The sequence below is a fragment of the Populus nigra genome, chromosome 1 (assembly GCF_951802175.1).
Source record: "Populus nigra chromosome 1, ddPopNigr1.1, whole genome shotgun sequence".
Classification (NCBI taxonomy): Eukaryota; Viridiplantae; Streptophyta; class Magnoliopsida; order Malpighiales; family Salicaceae; genus Populus; species Populus nigra.
In genome coordinates this window covers 47358185-47375814 of record NC_084852.1, presented here as the reverse complement: position 1 = coordinate 47375814, position 17630 = coordinate 47358185, and the positions used below count along the sequence as shown (strand labels likewise).

The window sequence follows — 17630 nt, the reverse complement described above, 5'->3', positions numbered from 1 at the left end:
CTCCTTTGTGTGTGGTTTCCAGTTGAATAATAAGAGTTTATACTATACTTGTTTGATGTACCATTAGTGGATCCTCTAACCTTGACATTTGTTGTTATCATTGTTTAATCCTTGGGTTAATCTTCCATCTCAAAAGTTCTCATCAACTTCTTCCTCTTCTTCTTCACTATTATTATTATTACTATTACTATTATTATTGTTGTTACTATTGTTATAGTATTATTGTTGCTTATAATTTATACAAGTAACCTCCCTGTGGTTCGACCCCAGTCTTGCCGAGTTATTTATTACTTCGACACTCCTGCACTTGGGAAAAGACATCAATCTTTTGGTCGTGTCAAAAGCTTAGCTATGAGTTCATTATGATAAATATTGCTAATTCTCCCAGGCTCCATTACCTCGTTGTCCTCTCTATGCAGGGTTATATGTGATTTTCTGGTTTTTTTGCTTCTATTTTCCCTTAGAGTGCGGTTTGTCTTTTTTATGACATTTTGCCATAATATGATATTTTGCAGCTTATGTACTAATCTCGCCAGATTTTGGCGTTTAATGATATAAGTATCTTTAAAAAAAAATAGAGTCAAGGAACAAATTATTTAATTTTGATGTTTGAGGAAAGCAGCTTTATAGTACCGAATCAACTGATGACCAATTCATAACGATGATACAACAAGATTAAAAAATTAAACAATTTCTTTAAACATTTTTTTTGGCTATAAACTAATGGAAATCAAATTAATAAAGATATTCTTGATAAATTGATAATGATGACTTAAAATTAAACACTAATAAATTTTGAATTTGGGTGTTTTATGTAAAATTAAGCAGCTAAAGCTTGGCCTAAGTATCTGTTTAATTTGTTCTCTCTAGTTTAATACATTTTTATAGTTTTGATATTTTAAGAAAAGAAAAATGAAAAGAAAAAAAATTTAATTCATTAACAAGTTGCTAAAATAGCATTTGATACTATCTCAAGATAAAAAAAGATTGACATAGTTGGGATAAAAGAGACATGTTTCATGTTTTTCTTGAATCAATCTCAATCAAGATTTTATTTATCTACCAAAAGAATCTAGCCACTCTTTCAAGCTAGGCACCAATAAATTTTAAAAAAATAAAGTTATGATTAATTTTTTTATTTAAATTAAAAGTTGAGCCAAATTAGATCAAATTTAATAACTATTATTGAAACTAAAATATAATCTTTCAACTTTCGGAATTAGGCCCCGTTTGTTTGCTAGAAAGTAGTTTCCTTTTGGAAAGTGAATTCTGGGAAAGTGAATAATTTTCTGATGTTTGGTAGTGTAATGAAAAATAAGTTGGAAAACACTTTCCAATATTTGGTTATGTCATGGAAAATAAGCTGAAAAATAACTTATTAATGTTTTATTTTTTCAAGTTTATTAAAATGATGAGGAACAAATCTTATAAATTAAAAAGTTGAATGAGAATGAAATTAAAAAAAATTATAAATTATCTCAAATAAAATAAATAATAATCAAAATAATAGAGATCAAATCTTAAAAAAAAAAAAAAAAAAAAGATGAAGAAATTAAAATAATAATAATTAACATTTCGTAAATTATTTCAAATAAAATAAGTAACAATCAAAAGAATAAGGATCAAATTTGATAGATAAAAAATTTCAATAAAAAAATGATAAGGGAAAAGCAAATAACAATTATAAAAATGAGGACCAAAGTTGATATAAAAATTAAATTTTAAGAGATGAAATTGAAAAATAAATATTCAAAACAAAATATATATAGCAATCAAAAGTTTGAGGACCAAATTTGATATAATCAACAAATAATATGACATTTCTAAATTTTTTCACAACTTCTGGAAAGTGTTTTCCGTCCAAATTTTTCAGGAAAACACTTTTTTGGAAACCAAGCCAAATTTTTCTTTGATTGGAAAGTGTTTTCCGTTGCCCAACTTTTCTAACAGCAAACAAACACATGAAAGTTTAAAAAGTAATTTCAAAAATCATTTTCCAGAAAACAAACATGGTAGAGTAACTTTTGCGGGGAGTGGGGTGAGATAGAGAAAGTCAAATGAGTGATAAAATCACAGGAGAGATCATAAATAGTCTCTGTCTTTCTCTTCTTACCGATGCTCTCTCTGGGGACGACGAAGACGATGATACAGGTGTGATGTGCTGGTGTACTGGACGTTCTTCCCTCTGTATTCTCTTGCTCCTTCTTTGTTTTCCTGTGGGCTGCTGCTTCGCCTAATACCCTCTCCTGGTCTGCTGGTGAAACCGGTTTCTTCAGTCCTCACTGTCTATGCTTGCCTTCTGCTCTCTTGCGTCTCTGTTCTTTCCGGTTGGTTTTGCTTATGTTTCTCTTCTCTCCCTCTCCTCCGTTCTGTTTTCCTTTCTTACAGTAATGAAAAGGATGAAGGAAAGAAACTCCCTCTGTTCTCGTGTTGCTGGAAAGGAATGATGGCTTCTGCTGATTCTACTACTGCGGCTGAGGAAAGGTGCAGCTTCTGCTGGTTCCCTCACAGTGGCTGAGGAAGGATATGGCTGCGGAGGAGGCTACAGTTGGGCGAGTGGCTTGGCTCGTTCCTGGTTGCTGTTGGTGCTGGCCATGGTTCAGCAAAGGTGGTGCTGCTAGCTGCTCTTCCTCCTGGCGTTGCTGCGGCTGTTCTTCCTCCTGGTATGGCTATGGGATGAAGGAGATGATGAGCTAACGATGGCGTTGCGGCTGCTCTTCCTCCCCTCTGTTGTTTCAGCGTTGCTTGGCCTCTTTGTTTCCTTTGTTTCTTTCCTGTTCCCCTCTCTTTCGTTCAAAAAAAACTTTCTCCCTCTTTTAATTTTCCAGCCCTCTCTCTAGTTCTAAAAACTCTACCTCTCGTCCTTCCCCATCCAAAAAAAACCTCCTCCTGTTGCAGCTGCTAAGGGAAGTATTTATAGGCGAAGGGGGAGCGGGCTGCTGTTATGTATGGGAGCAGGGTAAGCGGCGGTTGGTCGGCCAGACAAGGGGCGTGAGGCTTTAGGTTCGGCCACTGTTCCATGTTTTAAGGGGCGCGGGGCTTTAGAAGTGTGTGGAGAGAGAGAGAGAGATGAACAGTGTTCCCTTTTTTATTTTATTTTATTTTTATTTTATTTTCTTTTTATTTTATTTGTGGGGACCCAAAAATGGGTTACAACAGATGCCTCCTCTTTATAATGCTTACGGAGCAACATGGGTTTTGCGTAGTAAGTTTTATAAAGATAAACAAAACTGAACTTCCGAAACTGATATTGTCGAAGCTTGATCTATCTGAAACTGTCTTTACAGCAGCTCCCCTTAAACCCGAAACAATGATCAAAACTTAGTCATCTTGAGATCCCAATCCGGCGATCACCTGACCTCTAACTTGGATTAGATTAACCTGACATTCCATCCGAGATCCCTTCTGGCGATCTCTTTTAACTAAAAAGCCATATTTGTAGTTTGGCCAAACTGAAATCCCATCTGGCGATTTCCCTTAGCTAATATCGATGTTGCGGTTGGGCTAACCTGAGATCCCTTCCGGCGATCCCCTTTAACCAGAACCATTATTTTGTGTGTGATTGGGCTAACCTGAGATCCCATCTGGCAATCCCCTTTAACCAGAACCATTATTCTGTGTGTGGTTGGGCTAACCTGAGATCCCATCTGGCGATCCCCTTTAACCAGAACCATTATCCTGTGTGTGGTTGGGCTAACCTGAGATCCCATCTGGCGATCCCCTTTAACCAGAACAAAAATTCTGTGTGTGGTTGGGCTAACCTGAGATCCCATCTGGCGATCCCCTTTAACCAGAACCATTATTCTGTGTGTGGTTAGGCTAACCTGAGATCCCATCTGGTGATCCCCTTTAACCAGAACCAAAATCTTGTGTGTGGTTGGGCTAACCTGAGATCCCATCTGGCGATTTCCTTTAACCAGAACCATTATTCTGTGTGTGGTTGGGCTAACCTGAGATCCCATCTGGCGATCCCCTTTAACCAGAACAAAAAAATCTATGTGTGGTTGGGCTAACCTGAGATCCCATCTGGTGATCCCCTTTAACCAGAACCAAAATCTTGTGTGTGGTTGGGCTAACCTGAGATCCCATCTGGCGATTTCCTTTAACCAGAACCATTATTCTGTGTGTGGTTGGGCTAACCTGAGATCCCATCTAGCGATCCCCTTTAACCAGAACAAAAAAATCTATGTGTGGTTGGGCTAACCTGAGATCCCATCTGTCGATCCCCTTTAACCAGAACCATTATCCTGTGTGTGTGGTTAGGTGATTAGTACTTAAAAGTGCATTTTTATCAAGGTTTTATATCATCATTTTGCACTTGAAGTATCAATAACTCCTTAACTAAAGCATGTTTTATAATAACATATCTAATTATATAAGATACCTTTAATTTATGGTAAATGTTCATATTAAATGCAGGCCTATCACATAAATGAAAGAATTGATTGATGAGTTGAAGTACTGAAATTGAAAGGACAAAGAGATGACCAAACTTAGAAAAGAGATGTTGGTGTAGTCCAAACTGGAACACTGTTCGGTAATTGGGTCATATCTGGAGCTGTAGATCTTGGATTTAGGTCCATTTTATATGGATGGAAAGATAAGACATAGGCCTACAACTTTCATGTGGAGCCCAAGATTTAACAAGGCCGTTTTCAAGTCCAAATTGTAGCAACAAAGAAGAAGTCTGAATCTGTCCTGCAGCCCAGACACTGTTCAGTGTTCAGCCCATATCTCAAGTTCTAGAAGTCCAAATGATCTCAAATTTTTACCCTGAAAAGATGAGACAATTTGCTAGAACTTTCATGATTTAAGTTTGTTCAAATTATGACTTCATCAATGACGTTTTTGGCAGACAAGAAGATAAGAATTGTCACCAAGTCAAGATGTGGCCACCCACTCATCAATTAGTCAACAAATCAATAGTTCCGAATTTTGGCCTATAAAAGGAGGCATTTGCCATGTATTTAGGCATCTTGGTTTTCAGATCAAGATCATGCTCTTGCTCTCTCTTTATATTTTGTAATGCTTAAGTTTTGCTTATATTAATCTCTTGCTTATGCTTTTCATTTCCTTTCCTTTTTTATTTATGTTTCTTTCTTTCATTATGTCTAGCTAAATTAATTATGTCAAGGTGAAAAGGGTACACTAATGGTGTAAGAATAAGTATAATATAAACTTAACATGGACCTTAATGTTGGATACTAACATGCTTTATATTTGTTATCTTGTTCACTTTTAATACTTTGCTTGTTAAATGGTTACTCTAGATTTATGTTGTATAACACTTGGTACAACAAATACTTGGCACTTTCATATCCCATACTGTATGGTATAACCGACACCTGAGCTATGAAAGGAACTTGATTTGTTGTTAACATAAGTTATAATCATGAATGCCTGACAACATTTACAAGTATTAGCATTATTCGAATAAGATAGCTAATGTAATCATGTTAACAATTTATAATCTGATTGGAACCTCCTTGTGTGTGGTTTCCAATTGAATAATAAGGGTTTATACTATACTTGTTTGAAATACCATTAGTGGATCCTCTAACCTTGACATTTGTTGTTATCATTGTTTAATCCTTACGTTAATCTTTCATCTCAAAGTTCTCATCAACTTCTTCCTCTTCTTCTTCACTATTATTATTATTATCACTATTATTATTATTATTATTATTGTTGTTGTTACTATTGTTGTAGTGTTATTGTTGCTTATAATTTATACAAGTAACCTCCCTGTGGTTCGACCTCGGTCTTACCGGGTTATTTATTACTTCGACACTCCTGCACTTGGGAGAAGACATCAATCTTTTGGTCGTGTCATTAGGCTAACCTGAGATCCCATCTGGCGATCCCCTTTAACCAGAACCAAAATCCTGTGTGTGGTTGGGCTAACCTGAGATCCCATCTGGCGATCCCCTTTAACCAGAACCAAAATCCTGTGTGTGGTTGGGCTAACCTGAGATCCCATCTGGCGATCCCCTTTAACCAGAACCAAAAAATCTATGTGTGGTTGGGCTAACCTGAGATCCCATCTGTCGATCCCCTTTAACCAGAACCAAAAATCTATGTGTGGTTGGGCTAACCTGAGATCCCATCTGGCGATCCCCTTTAACCAGAACCATTATCCTGTGTGTGGTTGGGCTAACCTGAGATCCCATCTGGCGATCCCCTTTAACCAGAACCAAAAAATCTATGTGTGGTTCGGCTAACCTGAGATCCCATCTGTCGATCCCCTTTAACCAGAACCAAAAAATCTATGTGTGGTTGGGCTAACCTGAGATCCCATCTGGCGATCCCCTTTAACCAGAACCATTATCCTGTGTGTGGTTGGGCTAACCTGAGATCCCATCTGGCGATCCCCTTTAACCAGAACCAAAAAATCTTTGTGGTTGGGCTAACCTGAGATCCCATCTGTCGATCCCCTTTAACCAGAACCATTATCTTGTGTGTGTGGTTAGGCTAACCTGAGATCCCATCTGGCGATCCCCTTTAACCAGAACCAAAATCCTGTGTGTGGTTGGGCTAACCTGAGATCCCATCTGGCGATCCCCTTTAACCAGAACCAAAATCCTGTGTGTGGTTGGGCTAACCTGAGATCCCATCTGGCGATCCCCTTTAACCAGAACCAAAAAATCTATGTGTGGTTGGGCTAACCTGAGATCCCATCTGTCGATCCCCTTTAACCAGAACCAAAAATCTATGTGTGGTTGGGCTAACCTGAGATCCCATCTGGCGATCCCCTTTAACCAGAACCATTATCCTGTGTGTGGTTGGGCTAACCTGAGATCCCATCTGGCGATCCCCTTTAACCAGAACCAAAAAATCTATGTGTGGTTCGGCTAACCTGAGATCCCATCTGTCGATCCCCTTTAACCAGAACCAAAAAATCTATGTGTGGTTGGGCTAACCTGAGATCCCATCTGGCGATCCCCTTTAACCAGAACCAAAAAATCTTTGTGGTTGGGCTAACCTGAGATCCCATCTGGCGATCCCCTTTAACCAGAACCATTATCTTGTGTGTGTGGTTAGGCTAACCTGAGATCCCATCTGGCGATCCCCTTTAACCAGAACCAAAATCCTGTGTGTGGTTGGGCTAACCTGAGATCCCATCTGGCGATCCCCTTTAACCAGAACCAAAATCCTGTGTGTGGTTGGGCTAACCTGAGATCCCATCTGGCGATCCCCTTTAACCAGAACCAAAAAATCTATGTGTGGTTGGGCTAACCTGAGATCCCATCTGTCGATCCCCTTTAACCAGAACCAAAAATCTATGTGTGGTTGGGCTAACCTGAGATCCCATCTGGCGATCCCCTTTAACCAGAACCATTATCCTGTGTGTGGTTGGGCTAACCTGAGATCCCATCTGGCGATCCCCTTTAACCAGAACCAAAAAATCTATGTGTGGTTCGGCTAACCTGAGATCCCATCTGTCGATCCCCTTTAACCAGAACCAAAAAATCTATGTGTGGTTGGGCTAACCTGAGATCCCATCTGGCGATCCCCTTTAACCAGAACCATTATCCTGTGTGTGGTTGGGCTAACCTGAGATCCCATCTGGCGATCCCCTTTAACCAGAACCAAAAAATCTTTGTGGTTGGGCTAACCTGAGATCCCATCTGTCGATCCCCTTTAACCAGAACCAAAAAATCTATGTGTGGTTGGGCTAACCTGAGATCCCATCTGGCGATCCCCTTTAACCAGAACCATTATCCTGTGTATGGTTGGGCTAACCTGAGATCCCATCTGGCGATCCCCTTTAACCAGAACCAAAAAATCTATGTGTGGTTGGGCTAACCTGAGATCCCATCTGTCGATCCCCTTTAACCAGAACCAAAAAATCTATGTGTGGTTGGGCTAACCTGAGATCCCATCTGGCGATCCCCTTTAACCAGAACCATTATCCTGTGTGTGGTTGGGCTAATCTGAGATCCCATCTGGCGATCCCCTTTAACCAGAACCAAAAAATTTTTGTGGTTGGGCTAACCTGAGATCCCATCTGGCGATCCCCTTTAACCAGAACCATTATCCTGTGTGTGTGGTTAGGCTAACCTGAGATCCCATCTGGCGATCCTCTTTAACCAGAACCAAAATCCTGTGTGTGGTTGGGCTAACCTGAGATCCCATCTGGCGATTCCCTTTAACTAAAGCTGAAATAGGAGATCCCTTCTGGCGACCTCTTTTTGACAAAAGCTAAAATATGAGATCCCTTCTGGCGACCTCCTTTAATCAAATCCAAAATATGAGATCCCTTCTGGCGACCTTCTTCAAGCAAAACCAAAAACTATTTTTGTAGCTCGGTCAACCTGGAATCTCATCTGGCGATTCCCTTTAACCAAAGGTGAAATCTGAGATCCCTTCTGGCGACCTCCTTAAACCAAAGCTGAAATATAAGATCCCTTCTGGCGACCTCTTTTAACCAAAGCTGATATCGGTGTCGTTCTTCCTGATGGCATGGTTTGAACCTTTCATTTTCTTTTGGAGATTTCCTAATAGGTTCTTCTCACTTTTTTTGTTGTTTCAAAATCAAAACCATGATTCTTTGCTATCATCAACTCAATGATCCTTTCTTCATTCACAATCTTGTTGGATTACATTAAGGATTCCTCCTGCAACGTTTCCAAAAACTAGTTTTGAAACATAGGTCCCATCATCTTCTTCTATTTCATGAAACTCTCTCTTGACATGAGCTTGCTTTTGAAGTCGTATGCTGGATTCATTTCTCGTGCTGCCCTATCATATCTTTGAGAAGAAGTCTTCGACTTTTTACAAGTAGCCCCTTTTTTTTTTATGTATGACTTGTCATTGCCTTCTTTGTCATGCTTTTGTCAAATGCTTTAACTTATCTTTTTCAAATCTACGGGCTCTCATCCCGTTTTCATGAAATGTCTTTTATTGCCCCTAGTATAGGGATGTGATCCTGATCCGGGCTTTTATGAAGAAGAAATTCATTTCACCTATTTCTCCTTCAAATGAGCTGGGTCATTTCTAATGTCAATGCGTACAGGTTGTATCTTATACTCGAGATCAATGGTAGTCATAACCGTTAGTGTGGCCAAAGCATTCGCGACATGGTTCCCTTCTTTTCCTAGATGGGTGATTTTTTTAATCTCTTCAAATTCTTTAGATAGGTATTCCTAGTATGAACTCAGCTTTTCTTTCTTGGTTTGCCATTCCCCTTTTACCTGACAGATAATCAACATCGAATCCCCATATACATCTATCTTATCTTTAGCTCTAATGCAGCTTCTAAATCGAGAATACAAGCTTTATGCTCAGCTGTATTGTTGGTGCACTCGAAACGCAGTTTAACCAAAACTGGATATTGCTTCTTATTAGGAGAGATTATTACCGCACTGGCCCCGTTACCATATACATTCACTGCCCCATCAAAAACATAGTCCATCAATCTGTCCTCCCTTCTGCTTTCTTTATTGACAATATATCTTAATAGGGGAAATCTCAAATCCCAAAGGTTTGTATTCTTCAACAGCATTATCAGCCAAATGGTCCGTAATTGCACTTCCTTTTAGGGCTTTCATTGTCATATACTTTATGTCATATTCTACAAATAAAACCCGTCACGTTGCAATCCGACTTGAGAAAAAAGGGTTTGTTACACTTTTGAAATCCATCAAGTGGTGTAACATATAATGTCATAATCTCTTTGCCGCCCTCACCAGCGCACAATGGAGCCTTTCTATCTCAATGTATCTATACTCACATTCGGTGAGTTTCTTAAATATGATGTTGTAAGAGATCCGCTTTCAGGATTCATTTTAAAAACTACTAGAACTTCTTGGGTCACCCAGTTCTGAAACTTCTCACCCTGAGCCAACTTGCGCCCAAAGGTCTTGGTGGAGACTTCTTCTAGTGTGTGGACAATTAGTTGTGGCAGTGCTTCATCTTCCTTCCCCACCTGTGTTTTCTTATCATCTCCTTCGATCTCACCTTCTTCATCATTGACAATTCTTGACCGGGGTTTTCCAATCCTTCATCCATCATTACTTGCTTCACGACCAGGCAATGACTTTGAATTGATGTTGGATGTGTCTTCAAATGACACCCATCCTATCATGATGAGCTCCGACAACCTTTTCTTGAAAGCGTAGCACGTTTCAAAACCATGCCCGGGAATACTAGCATAGTACTCGCAAGTCAACTCGGGCTTGTACCAGATGAGGAATGGTGGTTGTAGTGGTAATGTGGGGATATGAGCTATTTGTTTAATGCTTAGTAGTTTGGCATACATGTCCTTCAAATGCATGGGTAATGGCGGTAGTTGTTCTGAAATGTATCTTGTGTTTGATCTTTGGTAGTTTGACTGGTTATTTGCTCGTTTAGAGGAAAAAGGTTTGTTAAAGTTTATGTGGGCAACATGAGAGGTAGGTATTTGTAGGTTATGTGAATCCACTATCTTGCCCTTGGACCCACCTTCAAAGTTGTTAATGTGACCTTTCATTTTTCTTCCAATAAAACCCTTCGTCTGCGATGGCTCAGCTATGCGTCTAGCTTTAATCCCTTGCTCTACCACATCGTAGAAATGCTGAGATGAGCTACCTATTAGATGCTCATAATATGGTGCCTTGCGTATTGGCAAACAAGGTCACCATTTTTGTTTCTATCAGAGGGGGTTGGACATGCATTGCCTCATCCCTCCACCTTTGTGCATAGGCCCTTACTGACTCTTGGCTCCTCTTCTCCATTGACATTAGACTTGTCCGATCTGGAGCAATTTCCATGTTAAACTTGTATTGTTTAAGGAAAGCCTCCACCAAATCTCTCCAGCTCTTGATCCTGATGCTGTCTAACCTCATGTACTAGCTTAAAGCGGATCCTGCTAGGCTATCTTGAAGAAAATAGATTAGCAATTTATCATCACGGATTACTTCCGCCATTTTGTTGCAATAGGATCGAAGGTGAGTGTTTGGGCATTCCAAACCGGTATACGTATAAATTCGTAATCCCATATACTAAAAGAAGACAAAAAGATTTTTTTATAATTTTTGAAATATTGGCCTAGTTCTCATGATGGCTTGAATAAACTGGTTATTAAAGCCAAAATGCATGCTAATACATATATTGTTTTTGAAATTTTCTTTTGTTGTGTGAAAATATGATGTTATAATATTTATATATATATGTTGGAGAGACTAGGCCGTATGTATAAAAACGAAACATTTTTAAAAAACATGAAAAAAACCAGGTATTTTAATACCGGATTTGTATCTTTACAGTATAAAAATACAAACCGATATTGATCAAAATACAGTAATAAAATTACAGAAAATCACATATTTTTTGAAATAATTTTTGAAGAATTTTTGTTCGAACGGGCCATACCTGGCCTAAAAGGAAACTGGGCCGAAATCAGCCCAACATAAATTGGGCCTACTTCCTACAGGGCTGGACTCAGCCCAGCCCAAAACCACATGCACAGTAACCGGGTAATTAAATTTGAAAAAGTGGAAAGAATGCAGAAGCTTACCTGATAGCTGACGGGCGAAGATGATGATGCTACAGTCCTCCCGCACAAACGGTTATCACTGATTCTGGAGATGATGGCGAACGCTGGTAACACTGGTGTTGGTCTCTGTCTTTCTCTTCTTGCTGATGCTCTCTCTGGGGACGACGAAGACGATGATACAGGTGTGATGTGCTGGTGTACTGGACGTTCTTCCCTCTGTATTCTCTTGCTCCTTCTTTGTTTTCCTGTGGGCTGCTGCTTCGCCTAATACCCTCTCCTGGTCTGCTGGCGAAACCGGTTTCTTCAGTCCTCACTATCTATGCTTGCCTTATGCTCTCTTGCGTCTCTGTTCTTTCCGGTTGGTTTTGCTTCTGTTTCTCTTCTCTCCCTCTCCTCCGTTCTGTTTTCCTTTCTTACAATAACGAAAAGGATGAAGGAAAGAAACTCCCTCTGTTCTCGTGTTGCTGGAAAGGAAGGATGGCTTCTGCTGATTCTACTATTGCGGCTAAGGAAAGGTGCAGCTTCTGTTGGTTCCCTCACTGTGGCTGAGGAAGGATATGGCTGCGGAGGAGGCTACAGCTGGGCGAGTGGCTTGGCTCGTTCCTGGTTGCTGTTGGTGCTGGCCATGGTTCAGCAGAGGTGGTGCTGCTAGCTGCTCTTCCTCCTGGCGTTGCTGCGGCTGCTCTTCCTCCTAGTGTGGCTGCGGGATGAAGGAGATGATGAGCTGACGATGGCGATGCGGCTGCTCTTCATCCCCTCTGCCATTTCAGCGTTGCTTGGCCTCTTTGTTTCCTTTGTTTCTTTCCTGTTCCCCTCTCTTTTGTTCAAAAAAACCTTTCCCCCTCTTTTAGTTTTCCAGCCCTCTCTCTAGTTCTAAAAACTCTACCTCTTGTCCTTCCCCATCCAAAAAAAACCCCCTCCTGTTGCAGCTGCTAAGGGAAGTATTTATAGGCGAAGGGGGAGCGGGCTGCTGTTGTGTATGGGAGCAGGGCAAGCAGCGGTTGGTCGGCCAGACAAGGGGCATGGGGCTTTAGGTTCGGCCACTGTTCCATGTTTTAAGGGGCGTGGGGCTTTAGGCAGTGTGTGGAGAGAGAGAGAGATGAACAGTGTTCCCTTGTTTTATTTTATTTTATTTTATTTTTATTTTATTTATGGGGACCCAAAAATGGGTTACAACAAATAGTACTACCACAAGGCACAAAATACTAATTATTATACATGTTATTTTATTAGTTTCGGAACGTCTGATGAAGGGAAATACAATGAAAAAATCTTAAAATTGTCTAAAACTCATGCAAATCAAATGAACATAAATGTCATGGATGTACTTAATCACCATGTTTCTTGAGAAATCAATGTTTGGACATCCAAAGATGGAGCCGTGCCATTTCTAAAATCGCCAATCGTTACTGAAGTAGGAGGCCCAGCAATTTCCCATACGTTGGGAACTTCCTCCCAGATGTTTTCAAGTTCTTTACTACTTTGTTGTGCATGAAGAGCTCCTTTTGACAGCCGAATCTGCTCCAATTCTATCGCGACTTCTCTCATTGTTGGCCGTTTCCTTCCATTCCAGTTCAAGCATCTTCTTGCAAGATTAGCGACTGCGATAACTTCTTCTTCACGGTCCTGCCCCATAAGTCGTTCATCAAGAATATCAAATATCTTGTTCTCTTCCATCAAAAGAATAAAATGAGTGGCTAAACCTCTCCTCTCTTCCGATCTTTCATAAGAAATTGGTTTTTGCCCAGTCAAGAGCTCTGCAAGAACAACACCAAAACTGTAGACGTCACTTTTTTCGGTAAAGTGGCTAGACTGGAAGTACTCTGGGTCAAAGTATCCAAATGTGCCTTGAACATGAGTGGTTAGATGAGTTTGATCAATGGCGATCGATCTTGAAGTTCCGAAATCTGATACTTTGGCTTGGAACTTCTCATCTAAAAGTATATTTGTAGACTTAATATCACGGTGATAAATCATAATGGATACTGCAGAATGAAGATAAGAAAGTGCCCTAGCAACTTCAGTAGAAATCCTTAGTCGCATTTCCCATGAAAACTCGAACTCCTCCTTGTGGTTATGAATATACTCAAAGAGATTTCCATTGGGAATGAATTCATAGACTAGGAGAGGAACCTCCGTCTCTAAACAACAACCTAGCAACTTGACCACATGTCTATGATTGACTTGTGAAAGGATGACGACCTCATTGATAAATTCTTCCAACTTTTCTCCATCCACCATTTTGGATTTTTTAACAGCAACGATCATTCCATCTGCTAGCATTCCTTTATAAACAGTTCCTTGGCCACCTTGACCAAGTATTCTATTATCATTAAAACGATCAGTTGCCTTTTCCAACTCCTTGGAAGTAAATATTTTTGTTTTCTGAATGCTTCCATCACTTGAGGATAATTGTTGCTGCAGCAATAAACCACCATTTCGTTTGAAGAACTTCTTCTTCAGTTCAATGTTCTTCCTTTTTTTTACAAGTTTATATAACCGCCAAATACCAACAAGCAGCAACAACGATCCAGTGGCCGCACCTAGAACTGCCATTGCTCGCAAGAGAAAAAGAAAAAAGTTGGATACATACATACAAGGGCGGAGGTATGCTAAGGGCTTGGGTGGGCTCTAGTCCAGGTCAAGATTTTATCAATATTTTTTGACTAGTTTTATATAAAAAGAATTTGTAATTTTCAATTGAATTATCAAAAAATTCTGAAATTTATTTGCAGCCTTCTAATATGATATTTTAGCTTAAGTTAAAATTTTAGAATTTTTGGAGAAATTCAGAAATTTGATGAAAAATCACAATTTAACCAGTTTTACGTTATTGGATGTAATTTTCAATCCGGCCATTAGATTGAGCTGAAATTTTATAAGGGATCTTAAAATATATTGAATAAAATGTGGTCAAAATTTTAGAATGAACGGAGCTTGGTAGTGTTAACAAAAAAAAAGACCGTCAAATAAAAGCAAAACGACTCATTAAGGGTAAAATGATTATTTGCCATTAAAAAATAAAACAAATCAGCTCTTCCTTCCTTTTATATGTTGCCGATTGAGCAGAAGCAGAATAAAAAAATAAAGAAAAGAAAAGGCGAGAGAGAAAGAGAGAAAAGTAAGGGAAAAATATAAAAATAAAATCCAAGGAAAAAGAAAAGAAAAGTGAGAGAATAACCTTGTAAACTTATAAAACATTAATCCAAGAAAGAATTAAGTGAAGGAAGGAGGAATTGAGAGAGGAAAAAAAATTATTTACTTTGTTTTTCAATTGACATGAGATTGTTATTTTATCCTGGTTGAGGGGTTGTTCAATATATCGATTCAAATTCGATTATAGATTAATTATATTCCACAAAATATCAAAGGATGTAACTTCAATAATGGGTTTATTTTTATTTGCACTTCAATTTTATATACTTTCAAATTTATTTTTTAATATTTTGGGTATAGTATATTTGAATTAAAACTTTACTATTAACTTCAAAAATTCATATACATAAGTTAATAATTAATCTTAAAAAAATTTATATATTTATTTAATAGCTTAGGGTAGCAAAAATTCTTGGCTCCACCTGTGTATACATACCTATTATTATTGAACAACATTCTATGTCAACAAGGTGGTTAATTAAATCTTTTTTGGGTTGAGGTAACCTTATGCCGTGTATTTTTTTATATACTTTTTTTTTAATTCTTATATTCTTATATGTTATTGTATATTCACAAAAAATAAACCATGCAAACAATTTAAAATTTTCTCATATAAGTGGAAAATTGTAATTATAGATAATTGTACATTAAGTATCCAGTTCTTGTCTATATTTAATTAATTAAAAAAGAAAAAGAGAATGAAATTAAAAAAAACAAAATTATATCGTATGCTTTGATTTACAGGAGAACCAAGGGTTAGAGAAGGGAAAAGATGTAAATTAATAATTAAGAATGTACCATATCATCATTGCCTCATTCTATCCATTTTGGGGAGATAAAAAAGGCAGTCATGGACGACAATTTTCTCGTTGCTCCCTTTCCATCCTCTCAGACAAGGGAAAATATATAATTTCTACTCTCCCAAACACAATTTATCCTCAAAACCAATGTTTCAGGTTCCTATTAATTACGAAGGAAAAAAGAATTAAGAGACAGGAACTTACTCAAGAAAGTGATCTTAGCTTTGTCGAGATCGCACTTGTACCCACCCGGTACATTCACACATTTTGTCATCCCCGAACACCAATTTCCATTGGGATTTTTGCACTCATCGATATCTGATTAATTCAGGAAATCCAATGAGTGAGTATGTTCATGTGATTGGAGCCATCCAAAAGTAGAATGATATTGCATGGTGAATTTATGCTTCAACTCTATTCTATTAAGTCGAGCTTCTGACTGCTGTTTAAGCTTCAGTACTACATTATTTAAAAAAAAAAAAAGATTAAATCACATTAAGCGTGTTCGAATCATACCAGCGCATCCATCAGGAAGATACGGATTGCCATCATAGCCCAGGTTGCAACTACAAGTAGTTGAATTGGAATACAATGTTAATGTACTCAAACCCCACCTACCAGAAACTAATTGTACAGGGGGGCTGCAATTCTTTGCCTCAGAATTCTCCACACGGATGTCATCACTATAAATAAACCAATCCAGGATTACTGGGACATGCTGCATATCTTGCACCGCCTGGGGACTTTTTATGTTGTCCAGGGACCATGCTCGGTCTACTATAAAAGCTACCTTGCATTGATTTCTTCCTTGATCATTAGAGTCCTCTGTGGTCCCCAAACTCGCGCTGAACACCTGGAGATTCGAGGGAATTCTGGTCTGGCAGCAATTGTTACCAGAACAGTACCTCTTTTCTTTACCTTCTGTACTAGAACTAGTCAAATTATTAGCACCGCAAGTTGACGTGCACCCAACAATTTCTGGCTCAATTCGGTTCAATAAAGCACGATTGTTGCAGCCCATTGCGATGAAGATATTTAACGAAGAGAAGACGAAAGGACTTCCAGTCATATCAAAGGATAAGTTGGCACCTCTACCAGAACAGCCGGAGGAAATTATTGGACTGTTTACTCGAACCCTACTGCTCCCTAATGAAATCTTCAAGACCTCCATGTTGATTCTGCTTAAGAAAGCCCTGCTGGGAGAATCCGCAGTTGTTTTGTTGCAATCAACTGAGAACCAGTCATTCATGGAACAACCTGTTCCTATTCCAAATGGAAAAGGGATGCTAATGTTTCCACAAGTCTCTGTACAATTAGGCTTCGTCATAAGTGCTGATACAGTTGCTATTTCAGGGACTAGAAATAGCAGGAGAAAAATTAGAGAGACACAACGAGGAATCATGCCTTCTCTTCTATTGCAGATTTAAATGCTGCTGGAGATCAATAATGGAAGGAGAGAGAGAGAGAGGGGAAAGATCAATAATGATAAAATTGAGACAGAGAAGACTACCTTAAAAGAGTAAACAAACTGTCCAAGTCATTTGAAGCAAATTCAATGAAAAGTTCTCTCTCAATCTATATATATATATATAATATGGTGGCATTCCATATTTTTAATTCGAGTATTCGTAGGATTTAGAGCTAGGATGTTTCAAGAAGAAGGTTATCTTTTTGAAATCGAATTCCTATTCCAAATGGAAAAGGGATGCTAATATTTCCACAAGTTTCTGTAGGATTTAGAGGTTGGATGTTTCTTTCCAACTACCAAGCTTTGATTAATAATGTATAAATTAAGACTCTCAAATTAAAGACGATTAGTCTAAAACTAAAGAGAAGAAACAGTAGGCTTTGAACTACTTAAATGTGTTGGGACTCAGAATAGAGAAATTAAAGATAGAAAGGTAGCGTGTGGACGACGATGCAATGAATAAAACAGGGGAAGAAAAGTCGTTTCTCTTGAGTGCCAAGATAAGTATTTAGAATGAACATATCTTTAGAAATTAATCAGCAATCAACTAACAGAGAGATTGCAAGATTGTGTTTAGTTAATGTTATAGGATGTAATGAACATATACAAAAGGGATAGAAAAATCCACAAAACGAAATCTACGGTTTTTTTTTATAATATTAACAAATGTTTTGTTTTACAACCCATCATTAAAAAATTTAGTCCGACAAGCGCAGGATAATTACTTAAT

The 17630-nt window shown here is 38.5% G+C and overlaps 1 protein-coding gene across 1 annotated transcript; it reads right to left on the bottom strand.

The window, feature by feature from the left end:
- Positions 1-12724: 12724 nt before the first annotated feature.
- On the bottom strand, positions 12725-16834 carry LOC133682896 (wall-associated receptor kinase-like 22). Its single transcript, XM_062106444.1, has 3 exons — positions 15949-16834; positions 15637-15750; positions 12725-14025 (listed from the first exon to the last, which is right to left on the bottom strand). Exons 1-3 carry the CDS (start codon positions 16832-16834, stop codon positions 12809-12811), a joined length of 2217 nt encoding a protein of 738 aa, XP_061962428.1. The 3' UTR covers positions 12725-12808.
- Between the last annotated feature and the right edge of the window lie 796 nt (positions 16835-17630).